Below are 24,659 nucleotides of genomic sequence, written 5' to 3'. Positions count from 1 at the left end.
ACCCTAAGCCATTCTTGGAATTTCAGGCATCTGAGAAACAGTAGCCAGAAGCAAAGCCTCGTTTGAAAAAACTCCACACACATTGCTGATGTAAAGCAGCATACACTCTCCTCTCTTTATCAAAAGATCCCATATCAAAATTATTCAAGCTTCACGTCACCATATAGGAAAGTCACAATGGCTATGAACCATAAGCCATATATTTAATTTACATTTGTTACTTTTTAAACTACTATGTATTCTCATTTAAGACTTAATATGGTCATCTTTGAAATGCTGGTGTTTTAGCTAAGTAGCAGTTAATTTTTTTAAAAAAAGAAGAGTGCAGACCAAAACAAGAATTTTATAACGTTTGTTTTTATATAAAAAGAATCTTTACAATTTGACATGACATTTTCACATTTGTTAAATAAAGTAGCCCACTTGGTGACCCTGTTAGAAATCTGTTCAGTTATATGAAGTTGTTTTCCTGAGCTAAATGATACCGATAAAGTATATGCATTAATTATAGCAGCAGAAAAGAGGGGCAAGTTTTACATTTTAACATGTCCAACAAAACAAAAACCACATTCTATCAAGGCATAAATGCTCTTATTGGGAATGTGTGCTCAGCCTCTTTCTTTCTTTCTTTCTTTCTTTCTTTCTTTCTTTCTTTCTTTCTTTCTAGAAGTTACATTCAGCCACCATCAGACAACAATGATAATGCATGGAAATGTTAGCTAGAAGAGTTCAATTCCATCAGAAGAGATCAGTTCCCTATCATCTGTTGCTGTCGTGATCCAATCAAATATCAAAAGACAATTTTATTACTATATAAATTTTACTGAATAGAACCATCACAGAATTGTAAGGAATCATTTTATCCAACATACATCTGGGATTTTAAAATCCACTGTAGCCACAGATTGAAGATTGAGATATTTTGAAACTATTTTCAATTTTTAATTAAATGTCACAATTAAGCCCACACTCTGATTCTACTGGGACTTAAGCATGAGGAACTCTGACCTACTTTGTAGCCAATTGTTTAGAAGACTATGAACAGAAAGTCTAGCATACCAACGATGCTCTAGTCTCTCACTGTGATAAAACAAGTAAGCTGTTTTACAAGGTCAGAGGAAAGTTCCTTTTCCAACTCCTTAAATAAATCATGTCAAATACATAGCCAGAGTCATCAGTTCCTCATGGAAGGAAGTAAAACCTATACCTTCCTCAGTTACTTCAGGCTTTGAATGTATCCTTATTGAGATATGAGATAAATCTTAGATAAGCAATGAAATAAAATATTTAAATCTGATATAAGCTAATATACAAAACTAGGCTCCAAAACATGTTGGAATTGAGAAGAATACAAAACCTCTAGAAGTTACAGTAATACATAAATAAAAATAAACTATAGTTATAAACCAAGTTATTCCCCATAGGGAGTTTAAAATCCCAAACTGTTACCAATTATAGAGGTACATATTACTGTAATGTAAGCTTCTTAAAAGAAGCAAAACATACTTGCCTTCTTGATTCTATTAGCTAACACCAAATTCTATTAATTTATTCTGGCCAGGAAGGCAACTGTTAGGCTAACTCTCTCTAATTAGGTGTGCGATAAACCCAGAAACTGAGCATAAATGAACAGAGAATCATTTGCACTTTTAATAAGAAACAAACAAACAAACAAACAATGTATGTCAAATTAATATTGCTTCTGTTACACTTATTTCCTGTGCAACACTGGCCAAAATTCAAAGCGTACTGAAGATCGTGAAAATATTACCACTGACTTGAATGGACTTTTGATAAAATCTTCTAGCAGAGTTTCAGCTGCTTGATAGCTAGCTCTTATGAGAGCAGCTGGCCTCTCTGTTCCCACTGAGCAATTGTCGCGGATCAGCATTCTCAGTATGACACCTGAGCAAATTAAATGAGCATGATATAAAGAGCTTAAGAAAGCCTCTCTGAAACATTAGCTTTGTTCTGTGCAAACTGTGCTACCACTCTTTTGACTCTGCATTCCTTCTCTCTCTCTTTCTCTCTCTCTCTCTCTGGAATTAGTATTTTCTCCTTTCCACAAATGTCAGAAAAGCAGCGATACAGGAAGTCACTTTTCACCACAGACCCATTTCAGTCCCGAGACTGATAGAAGAGGATATAACCAGACTCAGAGTTTTTTGAGATGTCCGATGTCAACCCGTAGAATTCTTCAATTGCTTGTGCATCTATTTTCTGAAACGAAATGCGGAGGATATAATTTTTGTAAAAAGAAAACCCACTCCAATTTATCTAGCATGGCTATAGCAATTCTAATTGGGGTTGGGAGAGATCAGAGTGCTGGAGCCACTGCCGTATCTCAAGGACAATCAACGGTCTGGGGTCTTGTCAATTCAAAACCTCCAGTGTCCCACTGCAAGACCAGCCCATTTCCGGGTTTACAACTGGCTACTGCCAATGGCAGAACTACTGGTGAGAGCTTCACAACAGTTTGGTAACAGCTTGGGCCTCCACCAATGCAGAACCTCATCAGCAATGTTCCTCTCTGCTGGTGGGGGGTGGGGGTGGGAGGAGACAGGACTGCATGTTAGAATTCCTGATCCATGATTGCAGTCATGGGATTTTTGTCTGTCACATGACAGTGTATGTTTTGACTCCACAGAGTGGGAAGTGATGGAGACAGGATGTTTGTGTTACTGTGTTCCGTGAAGTGGGACTATTGTCCTTTGTTCTTTTGCTCTTTGCTGTCTGATGCTAGAGAGAGAGGGAGCCATGTTGCAGTGCTCTGTGTGTGTTTATATGTAAATAAAGTAGATTAGCCAAAATGCTGAGTTGCTGAGGTCTGTCACGCATGATGCACAAACTCTGCGGATCTCTAAGTGTGCCAGTGTCAGTTGGCATCGGTCGCTGTGATGTTCGGGCTGAAGAAAGCTATTGAAGCTCCCGAACAATCGACCAGGAGGGAGGGAACATGCCAGTTGGGCATGTGTCTCTGCCAGGGTCCTACTCGAGTGTAGGCTGAACTCCTGACAGTCCCCTTCCTCCAACCAACAACAACAGTGGGTGGGGTGGCAAGATTACAGCCTAAACTCTTATGCTCCATAACAAAGGAAAAAAGATATAAGTTAAGGGTAATAGCAAACATTTTGGGAACACATTTCTGCTAATGCAACAGGATTACCCCTTCCGCTCTCCTGCAACAGCCTACATACCCCTCAACCCTCTTGAGCAGATTTGGGGTGTGTGCAGGGGGCTGCCAGGGGCAGGGAATACATTCCATAAACTGCATTCTTACCTCTGGCTAACAAACACCATTGGCTATCCTTTTAAGATTACTACAGTAGCTGTTTGCTAGAAGGAGACACACTGAAAAAGACACTGCAAGAAAAATAATATGCAAAGGCATACTCTCTTTACTAGAAATGTTACCATGTTCTACTAGCATTGGTAACAGGTTAACAGTTTCTTTGCAAAATCTATTGTCTTGGAGATAATCTAAAAGTAAGTAGTAGACACAGAATAACTACTCTAACGTTTAGAATCTAGAATTACAGACATTCTTACCTCTACAATGTCATCATCAAAGAGTAACCAAAAATCATGACTCTTCACTATTGCAATATAGTGTCCTCTGTTAGGTCCACTGTGAAGAAGAAAGCAATTCACATTGTGGTCATCATCAACTTTAACATCATTTTTTCCTCAGAAGAAAATGTTGAAGAATTCTGACAACTACTTCTGCTTATTTTATCTTTTAAACACAACATTTATATGAAAACAAGCTTCAAATATTGATTTTTCATAAAGAACAAGAACCAAAGAAGCAGCTACAACTAAAGAACAAGACATGCTCCCCCCCTTTTTTGGCTAATTTAATCGCTGTATAAAAACAACAACACTCAACTATGACACTTGAAGGAAACAACGCTGGCACATAACTCTACATAAATTAATAGAGTCCATCAAAGGCCTATTGTTTTGATGATTTTAAAGAATGATACAATGCTATTTCACAGTAAATCAGTAGCAGTAATGTGTCACATTGTATTTTCTTACCTTCCACAGTGGACTACCACAGCCACAAGATCATACATTCTGTCGGGATTAGTGGCATCTCCTGATGTATTAAACAGCCGAAGCTCTAAGGGAAACACTACCCTGTAGGAGAGTTTTGTATATCGATGTAGCTGATCCATGTATTTAAATCTCTTCAGATGGAGAGCTAGGATCATAGGCAGCTTTTTCACTTTCATCCTGAAACGAAGTATTTATTTTAGTGTGGTCATAAATGTCCAAGATTCAACTGCATTTTAAAACCTACTTTTTCTGGTGGTGGGCAATAGCCAATGAAGTCATATCTCACAGTAGACTTATTAAAATCAGTCGACTTAAGTATACAAATATGTTAAACAGAAATACATTCACACAGCAATTACCACTTGCTAGCTGTTGAGAATTGCGTGCCGCCGAAAGCCCATAACAATGTTTGGAAGGTGCCATAGCAATTTGGAAGGTGCCATAGAAGGTAACATGGTTGAAACCAAGCAAGTCACAAACTATTATATACAGAAGACTGAAAGCAGTTTGAGAACTTGGAACAGAGCTTCTGAAGTAGGAACTAATTTTTATGTGTGCCAACATATTTGTTTGCCAAACTTTTTTTGTGTGTGTGTGCCAACACTGAGCCAAAAGGGGTGAGCATTTTGTGAGCATGTTCTACTCCTGTAAAACATTCCACTCCTTTGGGGCAATTTTTCACATCTTTGCAAAATAATGTAGATTGTTTGCAAGTGGGGTGTGCGTGTGCATATTAATGGAAATGGGAAGACATTCCTGAAGACATTCCCTCCTATACAATCTAGTCCTCTATACAGTACCTGACTATCTGGGGCAGCCCATTTAAAAAGCAATGCAGTGCAAATGAATAACATGCTTATGGACATCATCAATCCACACGGCATTGTTTTCAGGGGGATGTGCATTTTGACAATGGCATCAACACGCTCATTTTGCAATTCCTAGTTGGTATGCAAAAATTAAGAAAGTTCTAAAATGTTCACTAAGGAGCAGCATGTCAGAGCTTTTTGCACCCCTTAACAAACCACTTTTCACACTGAAAATCAGGCATCATTAAACTTCAGGAGTACATCACTGCTTGCAAATGCATGCTTTACTTTCCTGAAGCACAGCCATGCACTTAAAAGCAAACAAGATGAAAACAGCAATGGTTTGAACCATGAAGGTTGATGGACAGGTAATGTGAATTATTACATACAAATTTACTTTTAAAATAGTCTAAAACATGGAATACCACACTTTATAGACATTAAATTAAAAACTGAACTGAATAAATAAATATACAAGGTTGCAATTCCAACCCTACATACCTTGGAATAGCCCCCATTAAATTCAATAGGACATTGTTCTGAGCAGACATGATTAGGACTGTGTTGCAAGTATACCAACACCAATATTTTATTTAAACTTTTAGGAACCATAGTTATTATTAACAGTTGTTGGATCCTACTGGTAAACAGTGATGGCTAAAGCAAAGGCCTTACTGCTTCATTTTATCTAGTGAACACATCCCTTGTAGAAAAATTGATATAATGTAAAAAGTAATATCATTTCTAGATTTGGAACTCAGTTTTAACCCTAGCCTCCAAAGTGAGATCTGTTTTTACTGCTTAAAAAAACCATATAGTCTTATCCCTCTGCTTTCCTCCCTTCTGATTCTCTTGCTTTATCTCCTCTTTTTCTTAAAAGTGTAATAAAACAAGCAATGGTGCTACTGGTGAGACCCACCGTGAGGTGAAGGTGAAAACCAGTTGCAGACCTAAGTAGCTAGAAATCTATCACTTCCATGGTGTAGAACTACAGCTACCGCAGACAAAAAATGCTGAGTGAATATATTCAAGGACTGATAGTTTCCTGACCCATAGAATCATAGAGTTGGAAGAGACTTTGGAGGCCATTGAGTCTAAATCCTCTACTCAGTACAGGCTCTGTAGTGCAGGATGCAACTGTGGCATACATGACAAGTGGCTGCCCAGCATCTGTTAGAATACCTCCAACAAAGGAGAGCCCCCGTTTTCCAAGGCAAGTCTTTTCTATTGTATAATAGCTCTTGCCACTAGGAAGCTTCTTTGAATGCTTAGCCAAAATCCCTTTCCCTGCAGTTTCCACCCAGTGGTTCTAGTTCTGCCCTCTGGAGCAACAAAGATGTCTACTTGTCTGCATGACAACCCTTCAGATAGACATCCTTTTATCAAAACTAAAAACACTCAATTCTTACAGAAGCATCAAGTGAAATTCCACAAAAGTACTGATCAATTTAATTAATGACTTAAGCATAGACGAGAATAGTTTTATGAAATTTTAATCACCACTCGGCTAAACTGTAGCTTAAGTCATACGTCATCATCACCACGAAGAGTCAAAACTCCAAGGAAAATAATGGAAACATATATAGAAATGAAAATGTTACATAGGTAAATGAGCCACATATGCAATTTTATAAACAGAACAATTCATGTCAAAATGTTTACAGTAGCCTATGTTCTCCTATACAAGGATATAAAAATGGATCCTTTTCAGCTGGTCGGGCTCAGATTACATATAACAAAAAGCCAGAGATGGAGAACCTGTCGCCCACAGCCTAATTTCATGCAGCCTCCTCCTTTGGCAGCCTGCTCTGAGGATGAGAAAAAGCCCTTCCCCTTTTGGCTCTGGCTTCTCCCATTGCCAGCATGCAGCCCTTGAAGGGCGGGGAACGGGTTTCTCACTCCTGAAATAAGGAGGAGGGGGGAAGAGTGCAAAAAACAAAAGCCTGATGCGGGCCATTCCCGTCATATGCCAAAGCTTATCATGACGTCCAACAATTCCCATTTCTCACACAGAATCTTTGTAAAAAAAGCTGGTTAAAGATAAGATTTTTAATCTTCTTAAAATATACAGTGCTCACCATCTCCAATGATGGATCATATCCTGATAACATCTCACATTGCTTTGTCCAGCCACTCAAGGTTGGCTGCTCCAAATAGTATTTGTCTGAATACTGGTACCATGGTAACATCTGGAGCTTGAGCCAGTGTAAGTGTATAAAATTTGCAGATGAAATACAAAAGGGAAGGGGGTAGGTAGGAAGACAGCGAAGACAATTAGGATTAGCTTTTTAGATCATATTGAAATATTAGGGGCTGAAAACGTGAGAGGCAGAAATCACGCAGTTAGGAAATTAATCCCACTGAACCTCAAGTATCTTGGTTGCTACAGAACATTTATTGGTGTTATAACCAAATTAAACTTTCAAAACACAATGTAAGGAGAAATATTTGGCTAGGTTGCTAACAGCTGTGAAACCTACAATATATGCTTATGGTACCTTTTGTGTGCTTCCTGTTTACTGCGACACTCTTCACAGTAATATTTATATTCACTGCACAGGGTTTCTGTATTGCTGAATCCCCTAAAATAGAAGAACAGGCATTAACGTGAAAGACAGACCAACTCTCAACATCTTGCTTAAATGTAGTGAATTTAAGCTGGCAGCGATTGACATGCCAATCCCAAAGGACAAGAAAGCCATAGCAGGTATAATGACATCTAGTAGTTCAAGTTTGGTTAATAGAGAGCGTGAAGAGCTCCATGAAAGGGAAAGACTTGAGACTAGTAGCAGTCTAAGTCGGTGCAATAAAAGATACACTTTTACCAACTTTCTCTCTTGTTAACTTGCATAGTATGGATGAATACAGAAACATGGGAATGGCAGCCCAGGAAATTGTGCGACTCCCTTCCCTACAGAGGTGCATCTAGCATATTTGTCATATAGCTTTCAATATATGCTGAAGATGCACCTCTTTAGCCTGGCCTGTGACAATCAAAGTATATTGTTTTGCGAGACCCACCTCTTTTACTGAATTTATAGTGCTCTGGCTGGAATAGTATTACTTATTTTTTTATAACTGTAACCATTTCAGCTGATTTTATATGGGCATATTATATTCTTGTAACCTCCCTGGAACTTTATGGTGAAGGGTGGGTAAGAAATCAAACAAACAAACAGTCCAAAATTTGAATATCTTCCATACCTTAAACAGTGAGTAATAGACGTGTTTTGCTCCACATCAACAGAAAGGTCTAAAAAATCTTCATCTTTACTGCTTATCTGCAATTTGGAGGGGGGGTGCAAAATAAATATTATTTCCCTGCACAAAGCACATTTTGAAATTAGATCTCAAAGTGACCTATAAATCAAATGGTGATAAAAAGCTAATAGGGGTTAAATTACCATTTAACAGGCCATACAAGCACATTAGTAAGATGGGTTTACCATTTTCTTCTATTTACCAGTATGCAGACCAGAAAAAATGCATTTTTTCATGTTCATTTTTTAGTTTGCTTTTTGTTTTTCTTACAGCAGATACAGAAGCTTTATGAAAGATAGAATAGAATACACTGACAAATGCCTAAGGCAACACTTGTCAGAACTTGGTTTGGAAACCTGCTGAACTCTGTATGCTCTCTAGTAAGCAAGATAAAAGCAAATGAGTTGATGAATTGGGAATATAATTTGTCTCTTATGAATATAGTCTTAACAGTATAGATATTAGTTTCTGTTATACCCCATGTGTAAATACTGACAAAAGAGCAAGTGATACAAATGGAACTGGAATCCTGATGCCTTGGCTCTGACTGGGACAACATCTGCAGATAAATTTACATAGTATTAATTGTTCTTGGTACAATAAGCATATGAATATCGGACTGTAAATTCACAGCTGCTTTCCTTTTCTGACCCTTGTTACTGAAAAGTGAATTCCATCAGTCTTTGCATTCCCAATACCAGACCTGAATCAAAGTCATGATGTATCTAAATCTATTGCTGCTGCTACTTCTTTTTTAAGTACAAAAACTCTGCTAGATGTGTTTTTTTTAATCGTACAAAAAAATTAAGAGTACTAAATTCTCTTGAAGTTAAGAAACACTGGGTAAAACTTGCTATGTGGCATCCTACCCAGGGGGATACTATGTAACAGCAATTTTGAAAACGGGTAGGCCAGGAGAGGTTAGGGGACAGAATGCCAGCAGTGGGGGGTCAATATCAGAGCACAATGGATATAAAAGCAGACACATACCAGCTAACTCTTGGATAATTCATTCACTAATGATGCACACCTCTAGTGAAAAATATGCTTACACACTGTCTGTATTAAAAGCTACATAATATTCTCTTTGAAGTTCCATATTCAATTGTGCTTTCACGCAAGACATGCATAACAGCACTAGAATTTTTTTATATTAGAAAGTCAGGACCCTCAAAAAATGCTGCAGTGCTCTGAATACTGCAATGAAAGGATAAAAGAAACATTGAGGTTGGAGTCCTGTGTACAGAAAACTCCTTTTAAAATAATGGTAACCAATTTAAAAAGAAAGTGCTATGCATTCTCACTTTTAGATTAGGCCTTTTATAGTCCACATTTTGACATATACCTCTGAACTTCAAATTACATAAGTTGTCTATCCTATCATTTATGATAAGGGGCTGAGTTGCAGGTAAATAGCTATTTTGACTACCGGTTGCCTGCATTAGGAATGACAGTTCTTTAATTTCAAGGAACAAAAACTCTGAGAACTCTAGCAAAATTGAGTGTTAACATGAAATGCAAGATTCCTTTGTAAATAATTTCCCCATCTCCTTGAAGCAACTTTTTAACACATATGGCAGGAAGAGGCTTGTTGTAAATGTTTTTCTGTCCTGATCTTTGGTACATAGAGATCCTACATATTTTCCATGAAATTCTTTTGCAAAAATTGGAGGCACTCATTCTTGTTTGCAGAATTAGAGAGATCTAGGACTACTCCATCATGAAAAGAAACGTGAACAAGTCTTAATTTTAATAGCTGCTATTAAATGGTTAACTTTCATCAAGGTAGACTTCAAAATAAGCAGCTTCATTTTTCTCTGTGCTCGAATCCTCACACAACTGAAATCTAACACCAGTAAACCAGTTTCCTGGTTTGGATAATGTGGGAAACTCTAATTAGAGGTTCCTCACTTTGTTTGCTCACACTGTGAAGGAAGGAGTGAAAGGGCTGTGTGCGGAACGGAGGAAAAGCCTCATTCATATTACTGCTTAATAAGCTGAGATATGATTATCTAAATACAGTCAAAAGAGTTGTGATACACTACAGAAACAACTACAATTGATCTTAGCCAAAAGGCTGAGAAGTGAGAATGCTCCTAACCCTTCTTTTAGATTATTTTAGCCTCGTTTAGATTCTTATAGTCTTTTATATATACCTTCTGTTTTAATAATTTTAGCTTTCCAAAACGTTTTACAGATTTTAAATGATTGTTCCCCACCCTACTTATGCTGGTCTGTGACCATAATAAAGATTTGATTGATTGATTGATATAGAAACAAGGATACAAAAAACACATTTGCACAATAAAGGAAATCAAAGTAATCTATAGGAAATACCTACCGTTTCACAAGTAAGACATCTGGTTTCATTTGTTAACGTTCCCTGAAAAATTTCATGAACCCACGTTGGGTCTGGTGGACTGTTGTTATTTTCACTGTCAATGCTGCCATTTGGTAAACGACCGTTTTGCTTCTCTTGTTTACTCTCCTCTTGCAAAATATCGGCAACTGTATTTAGCAGATAGTTCAAGAACTCATGCGCATCTTGCTGCATATAGTTGTCAAAAAGCTCTGCAAAACAAATTAACTAGGATATAAGACGGTTGAACAAAAAGCAAGTAAGTTATATCTATAGACAGACCACCTTCCGATATTATGCAAAAGAGTTTTGCAATAAACAAACTCCACTCTCCACTAGTACACATACTGGCCATCATTCTGAGGATTTTAATAGTTTAAAAATACTGTTTAATAAACATTATTGTCCTTAGGATATATGTTATGGCTATTCCAGCATATTCTAATAAAAAGAGGCAAAGTAAGTGTAAATGATATGGCCATCAAATTTTAAATTTTACTGGAATTTTGCTGTGCATCTTAGTGATATTATGTGATTGTAAACCACCTCAATACAGGGTGACATTTAAACCTTTAAAATAAAATATTTATTGCAAGTGTGGCAAAATACAGGGTTATGCCCCCATTTAATAGGGATAATAGGGATAATACAGTACTTTAATTATCACCAGGGCGGGGTGGGGAACCATAAGTTCCATTTCTGAGTGTCAGTCCAAATTAGAAGAACAAGAATGAACAACAGAGAGACAACACCCTTTTTCTGACTCAGTAAAACTGATAAAGGTAAACGTGTCATAACAGCAGAATAAAGCATTACCATTCTCTTTCCGAAGTCTTGTTATGAACTTTTTTGGAGGTATTACTCCAACTTTTTTCTTCTGGGTGGCTATGCTGTGGAAAAGATCAGCTAAGCAAGTAAGGAGACTTTCCTTTTTTCTGGGCTGACTTTTGTATGCCAAGACTTTCTCCCGAAATGGACGACAAAAATAAAGTGCCTGAAGAACTGAATTGCAGTAGCATGTATTTCCAAACTAGAACACAAAGAAATGATCTATTAGTTCTCACTGAAAAGGAAGACTGTTTACAAAGAGAGTGGTGTGAAACAAAGGTGTATCTTATCAAAAGTGTCTCTTACTGATTTTTGGAGACTGAAGTTTAACTTATCCATTAACTAGTGGCATATTTAACAGTCAGCAAAGTATGCACCTTTTACTGCCATCTGGCTTCTCTGTTGTACACATTTTATTTTTAGAAATATCTGACAACCAATGAATTTTCTTTCTACAATGGAAATCTATGCAGCATTAGTAAATGTTATTGTTTTGAAAATTCACCAGAAAAACTCTGGGTAATAGCTGATGTCAAATAATAGTCTAACTGAGCAATGGGGCTGCCTTTTCTCTGCCTCAGATCTGTTTTGGAGGGTCCCCCAAATTTCCAGAAAAAATGTGAGGGTCATGAGGGACACTACAGGAGGTGGAGAGGAAGGGAGAGCCCAATTCCACTTATAGAAACTGTTCCACTCCCGGGAAGTTACATTTGGGTATAACTCTCTATGTTGTATTCTCCATTTTATAAAATGTATGCACTGTTAATGCTGTAAAATTTAAAGTTCACAGTACAAGTTCCTTGTCAAGAGGCTGATAGCTCTGTTTAGTAATGTTACATGACAGCATGAGCCATAGGCTCATGTACTTCCTCTTCCCCCTCTTCAGAGCAAGTTCCCTCTTCTTCCTTGTCAGGCTTACCTATGGTTCTATCATTACAACTACACCAATGTTTCACTTCAAATTTTGGCTTAGCTGGGAGTTCTATTAGGGTCAAACAAGGTTAGAGTTGGTGCAGAAGTAACCATGAATCACTGTTAAGGTCACTAAGATAAGGGAATTATTGCTAGAAAGAGAAAAGAGAAATGTGTGAGGGCCCGCAGCGTTATATGCGCCAAGATCACCGCAGAAACATGGGGTTGTGTTTTTTTTAATGGGGCGGGGAACAGAGAACCCATATATCACTATTTTAAGTTTTGAAAGCCATACAGTCTACCAGCTGTTTGAGGCATCTTTTAAACAGGTCCAACTCCCAGTCAATTAAACAACTGCAATGAATATTATATGATTGTCCTTTTGATCTAATGCATCAACTACAAACATAAGAATACAAGGTTTCAGTCCAATTAAGATAGGAGTTTTGCTTGTTGGCTGCTTTTAATTTTTAGTTTAAAGATATCCTAATGCCATTGTTTCCAGCTTCAGCAAATCCTCTTAACTTTAACTCCAATGTACCGTGAACATGCACCATGGACACCCAGCACACTGCATATAGTTCTCTGCATATTCTGAGTGGACACTCAGGCTGGCACAAATGGCAGGCATTGGCTAGCGTCACAACTGGCTCTCATGAACAATGAGAGACCTAGGATATACCTCTCCTGAGGCTGTATGTACATTGCAAAAAAGAAAACTACCAGAGATGGGCAAGCTGTCTTTCAGGGACTCTTCTTCACTTTCACTCACCTTCTCATTGCATAACCCCTACCAGGCTTCCTAGGAATCCCAGGATTCTCCAGAACAGTTTAAAACACTGCTCTTGCACTTAGTTTAGAGTCTGAACTTAAGTCTGAATAAAGATTGAATATATTTTTCCACTCAAAATAAAAAACACGTTTAATCAAGTACTAGAGAGATTTTATAATTTCTTTATGTCCAGAATTTGTGTAGCCCTAAGGCACAGGCAAGCAACTTCTTTCATATACATTCACTTTCTTTCAAAACAAGTAATATCTGCAACTTACATTTACTAAACCAAAATAATGCTCATTGACTGGAAACTGTTCCGGACCAATTTCTTTCTCCAAGGCCGAGGCATTAGCGCCCTAGAGGGAGGGGAAAACACACACCAGTAATTACCATGACCTGTTCTATGGCACAGTTTACCCATGCAGGCAAATTAGGCAAAGAGTTTGCTTAAGAACAACTAAAGGAGGATGCCCAAAACAAGAATACAACCAGCGATGCAAGTTTCTCTGTACATACAACAGTATGCCTGTGCATGTTGAGCTGACAACTGATATACTAGTTTGTAACACTAACAAACAGTACTTCTGTTTGTTACTTCTTCACACAACACATAGTTGCTGTTGTTTTTAATTTGTTTACAGTATTTATAGCCTGCTCTTCATTATTTTCAATCTCAGAATTGGGAAAAAAGTAATAAAAACAGAGAAAAACAATATACCAAAATTACAAATCCTATAAACAGGTCTGACAAACAATGTATTAACAAATCTGCCATAAGACAAACAAGCGAGCCTACAATGACAAAAATTTAAATTTCCACTTTAACCAGATGCCTGGGTTAAAAAAAACACGTAACACTTTCAAATAGATTAAACCACCAATGGTTTTAGCAGCAGCTCCCATGTCATTTTTCACTTACGGCAACGTACTCACTCCCCCTCTTTCTCTCACACAAAGAGAGCTAAAGGTCAGAAATTATACTAGAAATGCAAACCTGCGGTGGCAGGCACATTATCATTAAGCCATAAAACATAATATAATATTGCAGCCTGCTGTTATTAGGATAGAAGGAAGGCAGAGAAGCCAAACTAGTTTACCAGGTAACATGCTAGCAGTTCCCCAGCTGCTCCAGAGTCTTGTTTAAGTGACCCAGGCCAGTAACTACACTCTGAAATTAAAATGGTTAAAAATGGAGCATGCCTTTAATATTTATTTATCTAAGTTATTAGTTCTTGGTTAGCTAAAGCTAGCTGCTGTCCAGCGTGTTTAAGGACATCTGAAGGATCATTATGTTTTGAGAGATCAATATGGGAGGGAAGAAGCCAAGCTCATAGCTGCGGAAGCCTGACACATTACTAAATGTATGGAGGGAATCCTCACAATTCTACTCCACACTAAAGCGTTATAGAGTCAGTTTTAACTAGAAGGGCTGAAAATTAAAGGCATCCATGCTCATTTTTGAAGGTTGTAGCACATTATTGGAATCGTTATGTTTAAAAATAAAGATCCTGCACATGTTAGTTAAACGAATGCAAAAATTAGCTGATCTTTACATTGCTCATTGACTTGATAACATGCATCTGTTCCTCGGACTTATGCCTGTCTTGACAAATTTGTGAATATAGTCCAGCACTTACAAGGACTTCTTGGATTAGTTAAACATACTCAAGTATAAGCAAAAACCTTAGGCATGGCTATTGAGAAGCCCTGGTATGTTTAATGTTGCTCTTTCTTACATTTGTATAGGACTCCAGGTTAAATTTTATGGTAAAGGACTAAGTAGCATTAATTTGCACACCCATCATTTCTGACATTAACTACCAGGATAACATCCCAGTACTAATCTCCTTCCATTTTTATGTATAACTGGAATTAATATACTTAAATTTACTTAAATATTTAAATATAGTCATGACGGAGGAAGTAGCAACACAAGAATGTGATTCAATTCCTATTGATGACCTTACTGCCAATATTTTCTTTTTTAAATGAATGGATGCTCCTCTGTAGGATGGATAAACAGTTTTGCAATTATGGATCCAACATTTCACATTGAAATCTTTTATGAAGTCACTGGTTTAAAAATACAAAGAGTTCAGAGATCACAATTCTGCTTGAACCTTTACCAATGGTTGACTAAAGTGACATTGGTTGTCTTTTGAGGAGACTTACAGGGAGATTCTAACTGATGAATGAACTTTGTACAGGTTGCCCTATTTAAAATGTATGGAAATATACTTTTTCAACAAAGCACATGATGGGTTTCATAATTAAGTGCATAATCACAATGTCAAAGTATACAGAAGAAGATCAGTAAAACAGAAAATGTATTATGTCGTGAACATAAAACTATTCAATCTACAATGTGACAACTTGCCTGATTGTACTGATTAAACCTGTTGCATTCAGCAAGGGATGTCAAGGGATGGTGAATTTAATATGATTGGGTGGTTTGTTTCCCTGGGGTGGTCTGAGTTGCTAGGATACTGACAGAAGAAAAACAAAATGGAAATCTATTACCCAGCTGAGAACCCCCTCTCACAGTAACACTTCGTATTATCTTCTATCCGCTGTAAGCTACTTTGGGAGCCAATTTTTGGTTCAAAGCAGCTTGAAAATATTAAAAAACCTATTAGCATTTGTACAGATAATTGGTTTTTGAAGAGTGTATTCACCATTATACCCCTTTTAAGGTTGCACTTCCCTTGCACACATGGGGAGTTTCCCAGCTTACAAACCTACTTCCTGATTAGTGCTAAGCTTAGTTTGTCAACTTCAGACTTAATGGCAATCAATGATTATATCAAGCCATTGAAGCCAGAGGAGAATCTGAGTGCTAGTCTTTACTGCTATCCCACTTAATGTTATTGGAAGATTTGACAGGAAGGTTTCCGGGGGGCGGGTATGATTATTCTTTTTTCCTGAGTTTTTACAATTTTAATGGCTGGGTCAGTCCATTTCATACTCTCTCTTTGGCATGCAGCAATGGGCTGTGCTTGATTATTAAGATTTTATATATATATATAAAATATTTATTGAAATTTTACAAAAACATAGGTTTACAAAATACAAAGAAGACATATGAAAAGAAAAAGATAAAAAAAGAAAACATACAAAAATACATAAAAAATAAAAATAAAAATACAAAATACAAAAAACGAATAAATAAAAAAGAATTAAAAACAAATCCATTTTTTGTAACTTTAAACTCATTAGCTTGTTTCCTTGACCTCCTCACACCTCCCCTTTTTGTATTCCCATTTAAATAATCAAATCAGCAAATCCTTACCCTCTTTCGTTTATCTTAACTCTATATCTTAACATATTATAACTCTATATTTTCATCCATTATCAATTCATTTTTGCATATTCTTATTAACTTTGTTGCTAATGCCACTTACTTTCAATCCAACATCATTTTAACATTCATTAATTTTACAGTGTTTCTGCAAATAGTCTTTAAATTTCTTCCAATCTTCTTCCACCAACTCTTCTCCCAGGTCTCGGATTCTGCCAGTCATTTCCGCCAATTCCATATAGTCCATCATCTTCATCTGCCACTCTTCCAGGGTGGGTAAATCTTGTGTCTTCCAATACTTTGCAATAAGTATTCTTGCTGCTGTTGTTGCATACATAAAGAAAGTTCTATCCTTCTTTGGCACCAATTGGCCGACTATGCCCAAGAGAAAGGCCTCTGGTTTCTTCAGAAAGGTATATTTAAATACCTTTTTCATTTCATTTTAGATCATCTCCCAGAAAGCCTTAATCTTTGGGCACGTCCACCAAAGGTGAAAGAATGTACCTTCATTTTCTTTACATTTCCAACACTTGTTATCGGGCAAATGATATATTTTTGCAAGCTTGACTGGTGTCATGTATCACCTGTATATCATTTTCATAATATTCTCTCTTAAGGCATTACATGCCGTAAATTTCATACCGGTGGTCCACAACTGTTCCCAGTCAGCAAACATAATGTTATGACCAATATCTTGTGCCCATTTGATCATAGCAGATTTAACCGTTTCATCCTGAGTATTCCATTTTAACAGCAAGTTATACATTCTTGAAAGTATCTTAGTTTTGGGATCTAACAGTTCTGTTTCCAATTTTGATTTTTCCACCTGGAAGCCAATTTTTTTATCCAAATTATAGGCCTCTCTTATTTGATAATAATGAAGCCAGTCTCGCACTTTATCTTTTAATTTCTCAAAACTCTGCAATTTCAATTTGTCTCCTTCTTGTTCCAGATTATTAAGATTAGGTCACCCTTCACCAGGCCTTTGATTCTATCCCTAGGTTTTAGAGATATTTATAGGGGAAATGGTTATGTTCATTTGGCCTCATTTCCTTTACACTCTTTCTGGCTCTAGGGTGGGTTTGTTTTCTCTGATGATGTATCTCAGTATTTGACATATTGGCTGCTGTGTTGTGCTTTCTTATCCACTTGTAATTTATTCATTTTGGAAAGGCAGGTTGGATATCACACTTGATACCCAGCTCTACCTCTCTTTCAAATCAGAAACGGTGAAGGTCCTGTGTGAGTGTCTGGAGGCGGTTGGAGGATGGATGGTGGCTAACAGATTGAGGCTGAATCCTGACAAGACAGAAGTACTCTTTTTGGGGGACAGGAAGCGGGCAGGTGTGGAGGACTCCCTAGTCCTGAATGGGGTAACTGTGCCGCTGAAGGACCAGGTGCACAGCCTGGGAGTCATTCTGGACTCACAGCTGTCCATGGAGGCGCAGGTCAATTCTGTGTCCAGGGCAGCTGTTTATCAGCTCCATCTGGTATGCAGACTGAGACCCTACCTGCCCGTGGACTGTCTCGCCAGAGTGGTGCATGCTCTAGTTATCTCTTGCTTGGACTACTGCAATGCGCTCTATGTGGGGCTACCTTTGAAGGTGACCCTGAAACTACAACTAATCCAGAATGCGGCAGCTAAACTGGTGACTGGGAGCAGCCGCCGAGACCATAACACCGGTCTTGAAAGATCTATACTGGCTCCCAGTACGTTTCCGAGCACAATTCAAAGTATTGGTGCTGACCTTTAAAGCCCTAAACGGCCTCGGTCCAGTATACCTGAAGGAGCGTCTCCACCCCCATCGTACTCCCCAGATACTGAGGTCCAGTGCCGATGGCCTTCTGGCGGTTCCCTCGCTGCGAGAAGCCAAGTTACAGGGAACCAGGCAGAGGGCCTTCTCGGTAGTGGCACCCGCCCTGTGGAACGCCCTCCCACCAGATGTCAAAGAGAAAAACAACTACCAGACTTTTAGAAGACATCTGAAGGCAGCCCTGTTTAGGGAAGCTTATAATGTTTAACAGACTATTGTATTTTAATATTCTGCTGGAAGCCGCCTAGAGTGGCTGGGGAAACCCAGCCAGATGGGAGGGATATAAATATATTATTATTATTATTATTATTATTATTATTACTACTACTACTACTACTACTACATGTGATTGAATTGCTTTCTTCAACACAAGCTGGCAGCATTATTTAATGATATATGAACACTACCAGATCACATACAAACCTTTAAAGTTCCATGTTTCGAACCAATCTCAGAAGTCAAAGAACCTTATTGTTCTCACACAAAGATTGAACTATTCTCACAGTGGAGAGCAAACTTGCATAACCTCTGGTCTGGGTAATCAGATTCAGCGCCTTCTCCTACCAGGATGCTTAATCAGCCATACATACTTGCTTAGTATGCCTCCTATTAGCACACAGGGCAAAGGCTAAACTACAGTGTTGTTTTAGGAGTGAAGCAGCCCTGCCACAGACCTGATCTAGATCTCCTCTTAAGAAAAAAATCAAACCACGAAAACCTATGCAAATTTACGCATTTAACTTAATATGTAGCTGGGCTTTGAAAAGAAAAATGTCAAGTATAAGTTTAAGTGAGGAGAAAAGAGTAGAGCTATCTGTCATTGTCCAATGCATTCATTGCAAATCTACTATCCATTGCATTTACCTCATGATGCTCAGCCCAACCAAGGGTTGTCACAGCAGCATACAAAACCAGAAATCTAGAAGCATTTTAATATTCATTATCTAAAACCAGCAACATTTAAAATCAGATTTTTAAAACACTTCTGCTATTCACCAGTATTTGTATACCCTTGTGGCAGAACCTGATTTGTGGAACTGCCTTCTCAAAGAGGGTTGTGGGGCACCATCTTTATTCTCTTTTCAGTGCTAAATGAAAACTTTGCACATTTTTTTTCATACTGCCATGTTTTTTTTTATTGTCACATTACTGTATTTCATCTCTTAAGTTGCAATGTTGCTCTGAAATGCTTTACTAAGTATATAGGTAAAGGGACTCCTGACCATTAGGTCCAGTCGCGGACGACTGTGGGGTTGCGGCACTCATCTTGCTTTATTGGCCAAGGGAGCCGGCGTGCAGCTTCCGGGTCATGTGGCCAGCATGACTAAGCTGCTTCTGGCGAACCAGAGCAGCACACGGAAACGCCGTTTACCTTCCCGCCGGAGCGGTACCTATTTATCTACTTGCTCTTTGACGTGCTTTCAAACTGCTAGGTTGGCAGGAGCAGGGACTGAGCAACAGAAGCTCACCCCGTCGCGGGGATTCGAACTGCCAACCTTCTGATCAGCAAGCCCTAGACTCTGTGGTTTAACCCACAGCGCCACCTGCATCCCTATTATAAGTATATAATAGTATATAAAAAGATACGACATTCAGTCTAGAAATTGCAGCACTGTACAGTTGTCAGAAATGTCAACAGGCAGATTCAGGATAGATGCTGTTCCAAACAAAAAAATAAAATAGGATGACAGCAAATATTGTGCCAGAATAATGACTGATAACAGTGAACTACTCACCTGCTACTAACATCCCATAGCGTCAGTATTAGAACTATCCCAATGAATTTTGTGGCAATGCAATTAAATAATTAGAAATTTTGATAATGTCTTAATCAGTATTTCATCCTACTAAAGAATTAAAACACTGTTGCTCTACACTCCTGTTCTACTAATTTTATTATTGGTTGGTTTTGTGGTTGCAGTTTTATGATTTTAATGACTGTGTGTTTTGTTTTTAACTGTGAAATTTTTGTAACCCACCCAAAGACTATATGCTGAAGGGCAGGCTATAAGTTTAAATGAATAAATGCACAACTAGTGCCTAGCACTAACTTGCATATCGGAACTCTGAAAACAGATACTGTGACAAAAGATAAGAGACGGAAAATAACTATAAATGTATTGTGGTGATACATCAGAGTGGTTCAAAATTCCATTTTATTAGGTTCACAGCTCTGCTTAGTACATAAATATTTTACTGCAAGTTTAACTGTTTCTCCCATTACGAGCCTTTCATCAGTTCAGCACCCACTGGTAAGTATACATGTTTTCGCTGTCCCTCTTCCTTTACTTTCAAAATATTATTAGCCTTATGTTATGAAAGAATCTCACAAATTCTCATTCCAATGTCTTTTGAGCATTTTTTTTTGTCTTGGAAGGATATATGCTTGTATCCCCTGACCCACAATCACTAGATACTCAACTTCCATGAGAAAAAAAGCAGCAAATGCACATATCATTTGTCTCACGTTTCTTCTTTTCCAGTAAAGACTGAGCATAGTATAATGGCATCACATTGTATGTATGGGGGTGGGGCTGAATAAAGCAGTCAAAAGGCATCTATGCCTAATGTATTCTTGTAGAGCCCATCTTGCTAAGGCACATGGGCATCTACTGAGGAATAACAACACAGGAGATTAAAAAGATCCCCCTGCTAATATGTAGGCATGTAAACTACAGGAAGAGGTGATGGCTAAAGACAAAAAAGAAAAGGAGAGAGATAAGTATGCACAGTAAGAGAAAGAACAAGGGCTTTGTGGAAAACACCACAAAATATGAAAACTTAGATAAAGGGGAGAAGGAAGTAATTTGAGACTGGGGGAAAGGAAGGATGTCTTTAAAGCAGAGACTACATCCTACAGGCTACTTTTTTCAGCAGGAGGGCTGTGTTGAGGGCTGGCCACCCATCTGAGATCTACATACCAAGAATTGAAGTGGTCAGAGTGGCATGGTCAATAAATGCATGAGCATGCACACACACAAACACTTACCATATATACAACAGATGCCCACACATACAGCCAGACATACACACATTCAGACAGGCAGGCAGACAAGTGGGGGGGGTCACAGTATTTCTGCTTCTATTCCATCACTGTGCTGAGGAGCAAAAATTGATTCAGAAGCCTTCTTACTTTGTAAATGTGCCTATTCTCCTTCCCATTGCAAGAAAGTCTTAGGGCTCAGGAAACAGGACGGAGTTAACTTTCTTGCTTCCAAAACTCTGAGGCTTTCTTGCCATAAACACCTCACTATAAGAAGGAGATGTGCATTTAAGTTCAGGCAGAAATGTCCACTTTTGGGGACATCCCAAAGCAATATAGGGGGAACATTACAGCACTTTAGCAGAGTTGTTTTTTAAAAAAATCAGTTGCCAAATTACTCAGGTCCAGGGGAGCCACAACAAAACCCTTGGGAGGACAGGGGCCAGCCTGTTCGAAAGAAAGATGTCACTAGCCACTTCAATGCAAACTCCAATACTATGATTCTCACAGACCTGTGGGGCTGAGGCTGATAGATACTACAAACCAACTGGGCCCAGATAAGGCAACATTTGCAGTCTTCTGCAGAATGGTGACATATCTTTTGGCAAGAGATTTCCTGTTTGCTTTGCTCCTACCTTCTAAAAGGCTTCTATGTCAAAAGGGAAATAGTATCAAGTTTCCCCACTCTTAAAGTAAACAGTTAAGGATTTTAAGGTGAGAAAAGTCCAGTCAGCACACTTAACAGATTATGAATAAAAATCCACATGTGCTAAGAAGAATGTCCTCCTTGAGGGGGCTTTTTAATTTACTCAAGCCGTCTGTATTTGAAAGCCTCATTTGCTACTCTCTTTCATAGCTACTTAAATGAGCCACACGTCAAAGTATGCCAGTGTTGACATCAATGTTGTGCCCTCTAAAGCTGATTAACAGCGGTTTTGATCCTGTCCTGCTTTCCCAAGTAATTAAAGCATAAGGAAATGAAACCTATGTGGAAAGCAAGCCTTAGGAAGAGGAAGCTGAATATTCAAATGAATACGTTGACAGGCAGGACACTCAACCTGCTGGATGAAGCAAGCGCTTAGCCCACAAGAGCTTATGCCACAATGTGTTAGCCTTTTAAAAACACAGGATACCTCGCTTTTGGTGCAACACGCCAGTTACCACACCAGAGTGCTTTAATTTGCATGAGGAAAAGCACCCTCCTCTCTTGAAGCTCTATGTTTTTAAGTTGTATTCATTCAACTTGTTTTTATTATTGCTTGTTAGCCACCCTGAGCCCGGCCTTGGCTGGGGAGGGCGGGGTATAAATAAATATTATTATTATTATTATTATTATTATTATTATTATTATTATTATTATTTACTGCCTTCATAGGAGCTACTCATATCCTGCTGTGCCAACATTCCTCTCTATACAGTCCTACCTTGAGGCCCACCTGCAAAATCTTTGCCCGCCCACCCATTTCCACACCTTTTTCGTTTTAAGGGGCTCACTCGTCGTTCCTGACCCGCCTCCAGGTCATGATCCAGCAGCCCAACCCCCCGCACGCTTCTGCTTTAAGGTTTGCCCCAAAGCGGCAGCCACCCTAATCCAGGTTCCTAATCCAGGGTGGGCCTCACCCCCGGCAGAAAACGTGTACTCGAGCGGAAATACCCTCCCGCCGCCGCCCCTCCAGGCAGGGAGGTGCACCCGGTGGCCTCCCGTCCCCTCTCGGCACACGCCCTCAGGCCCCTCCGGAGCCCAGCTCGAGGCGCTCCCTCTCCCCTGGGGGACTCCTCACGCCGCCGCCATCACCACACAGGGCAGCCGAACATGGGCGGAAGGGGAGATAGCAGCGCCCACCCCTCCGCCCGCTCCTCACCATGGTACAGATGGAGGCGAATTTGGAGACTGTCATTAGGATTTCCATCCGCGCAGCGCCATCTTCCACCCAATCACACGTCGAGGCGAGCCGGGGGAGTTTCCCACCGGAGGAGGAGGAGGAGGGGAAGGGGAAGGAAAAAAAGAAGACCCGGGCGCCGCCCCCAAGCAACGGCTGAGGGAGAGCGGGATGCCTCCGCCCCCCTCCGGCCTCCCCGAGAGCTCCGCCCGCCTGACGAAACGACCCGTATAAGCAGTTCCAACCGCCGAGACGGACGACGGTGGGCGGGGGGGGGGTGACGAAGGGCACGCGCTGCGTCCGCTCGCCTTGCCCTCAGCACTCAACCAACCGCCCTTCTCCGCGCGCCACCGCCGCGCAGCCTCTTCCGCCCGCACGAGCCCCGCTGCCCCTACTACGGCTTGCTACCCGGAACCGTAGCGCCGTAGTCTCGCAGGCCCGCAAGAGCGCAGCCAATCCGCTTTCCCTGATCAGCGCGAGAGCACGCCGGCTGCCTCTCCGTGGCTCCCCGAGGTCCTAGCGCTAGACGTCAGATAGTTTTTATTTTGAGGTGTGTCCCCCCCACCTCCGCTCTTGCTGTTCGTGGTTAATACGTGTCTTTCTCTCTCATACACGCGCGCAGGTGATGCGTTGTGTGTTTTAGGCTCCTGTGAGCACGAAACCAGAGAAGGCAGTAGTAGGTACGTTAAGTGTTTCTGCAGCGGGAGCAACCATAGCGTAATGAGATAGTTGCAGCCATGCTCCCCACCCCGCTCCAGCTGCCACACCCCTTCTAAGATTATGCAAGCTTCGAAGGTTATACAGTAAGTTTATAATTATACGACAGTAATAATTAAGGATACATTGCAGCGATTATTGCAGATCCCTGTGGGTTGCCTTTCATCTAGATGTATACCGTTTTATGCGCTCATAACATGGGCAAACGGTTTGGGAGAGCTCCAATATATTCATTAGGTTGCGTTTTCCGTAATATTCCAGTAAAGGTGTTATGTACTGAGTTGAATAGGATCCAAACTGCAGCAGTCTGATTGGTCCTAGAACAATAGGATTCAGAATGCAGCAGTCAGATTGGTCCTAGAACAATGCAGCAATATGATTGGTTGGCAGGAACCACCCAATCATGCTCCAGATAGAAGTGAATCCACAACCTGATTGGCTTACAGTAGAATTCCGGAATTAGCCAATCATGTGCAGCCCATTGTGTAAATAATGTATATAAAGCAGATACCTTGAGGGGACCTTCATTCATTCCTCCTCACCACTATGAGCTGAATAAAGAGCATGAAATCACTTTGCGACTCTGAGTATATTTCACTGGCGACGAAGGTGGGATCCCGCTGAGCTGACTGCCACACACAGCACCGCAGCACCGCCACCTGCCGCACCGCTGCCTCGCACCGTGTATCCAGGCTTCAGCTCCACAAGGAACTCAGAATGGCAACCGACAGCAGCTTCTCGCCTTTCAACCCAGCATCTGGAGACTGGGAAGCGTATGCCTCCCGTTTCACCTTCCTCCTAGAAGCCAAAGGGGTCACCGATGAAGAAGACGCCAAGAAGAGGGCGATATTCTTCAGCGTCTGCGGAGAGGAGACGTTTGAAATCGCCCGGGCTCTCCTTGCACCCGAAGACGTCGCTACTGTTCCATACAAAACAATAATGGAACAGCTGAAGGGGCACT

The 24,659-nt window shown here is 39.8% G+C and overlaps 1 protein-coding gene across 1 annotated transcript; it reads right to left on the bottom strand.

Annotated features, from left to right (window-relative positions):
- Positions 1-339: 339 nt before the first annotated feature.
- USP12 (ubiquitin specific peptidase 12) lies at positions 340-23,779 on the bottom strand. Its single transcript, XM_083609238.1, has 9 exons — positions 22,964-23,779; positions 13,282-13,362; positions 11,308-11,521; positions 10,474-10,703; positions 8,076-8,152; positions 7,370-7,453; positions 4,042-4,239; positions 3,550-3,628; positions 340-2,220 (listed from the first exon to the last, which is right to left on the bottom strand). The coding sequence occupies exons 1-9, from the start codon at positions 23,009-23,011 to the stop codon at positions 2,119-2,121; spliced, it is 1,113 nt and encodes a 370-aa protein (XP_083465364.1). The 5' UTR covers positions 23,012-23,779; the 3' UTR covers positions 340-2,118.
- Positions 23,780-24,659: the final 880 nt, after the last annotated feature.

The sequence above is a fragment of the Podarcis filfolensis genome (assembly GCF_964270895.1).
Source record: "Podarcis filfolensis genome assembly, chromosome: 4".
Classification (NCBI taxonomy): domain Eukaryota; kingdom Metazoa; phylum Chordata; class Lepidosauria; order Squamata; family Lacertidae; genus Podarcis; species Podarcis filfolensis.
Note: the sequence above shows the minus strand (reverse complement) of the source record. Positions and strands in the feature narration are given on the sequence as shown.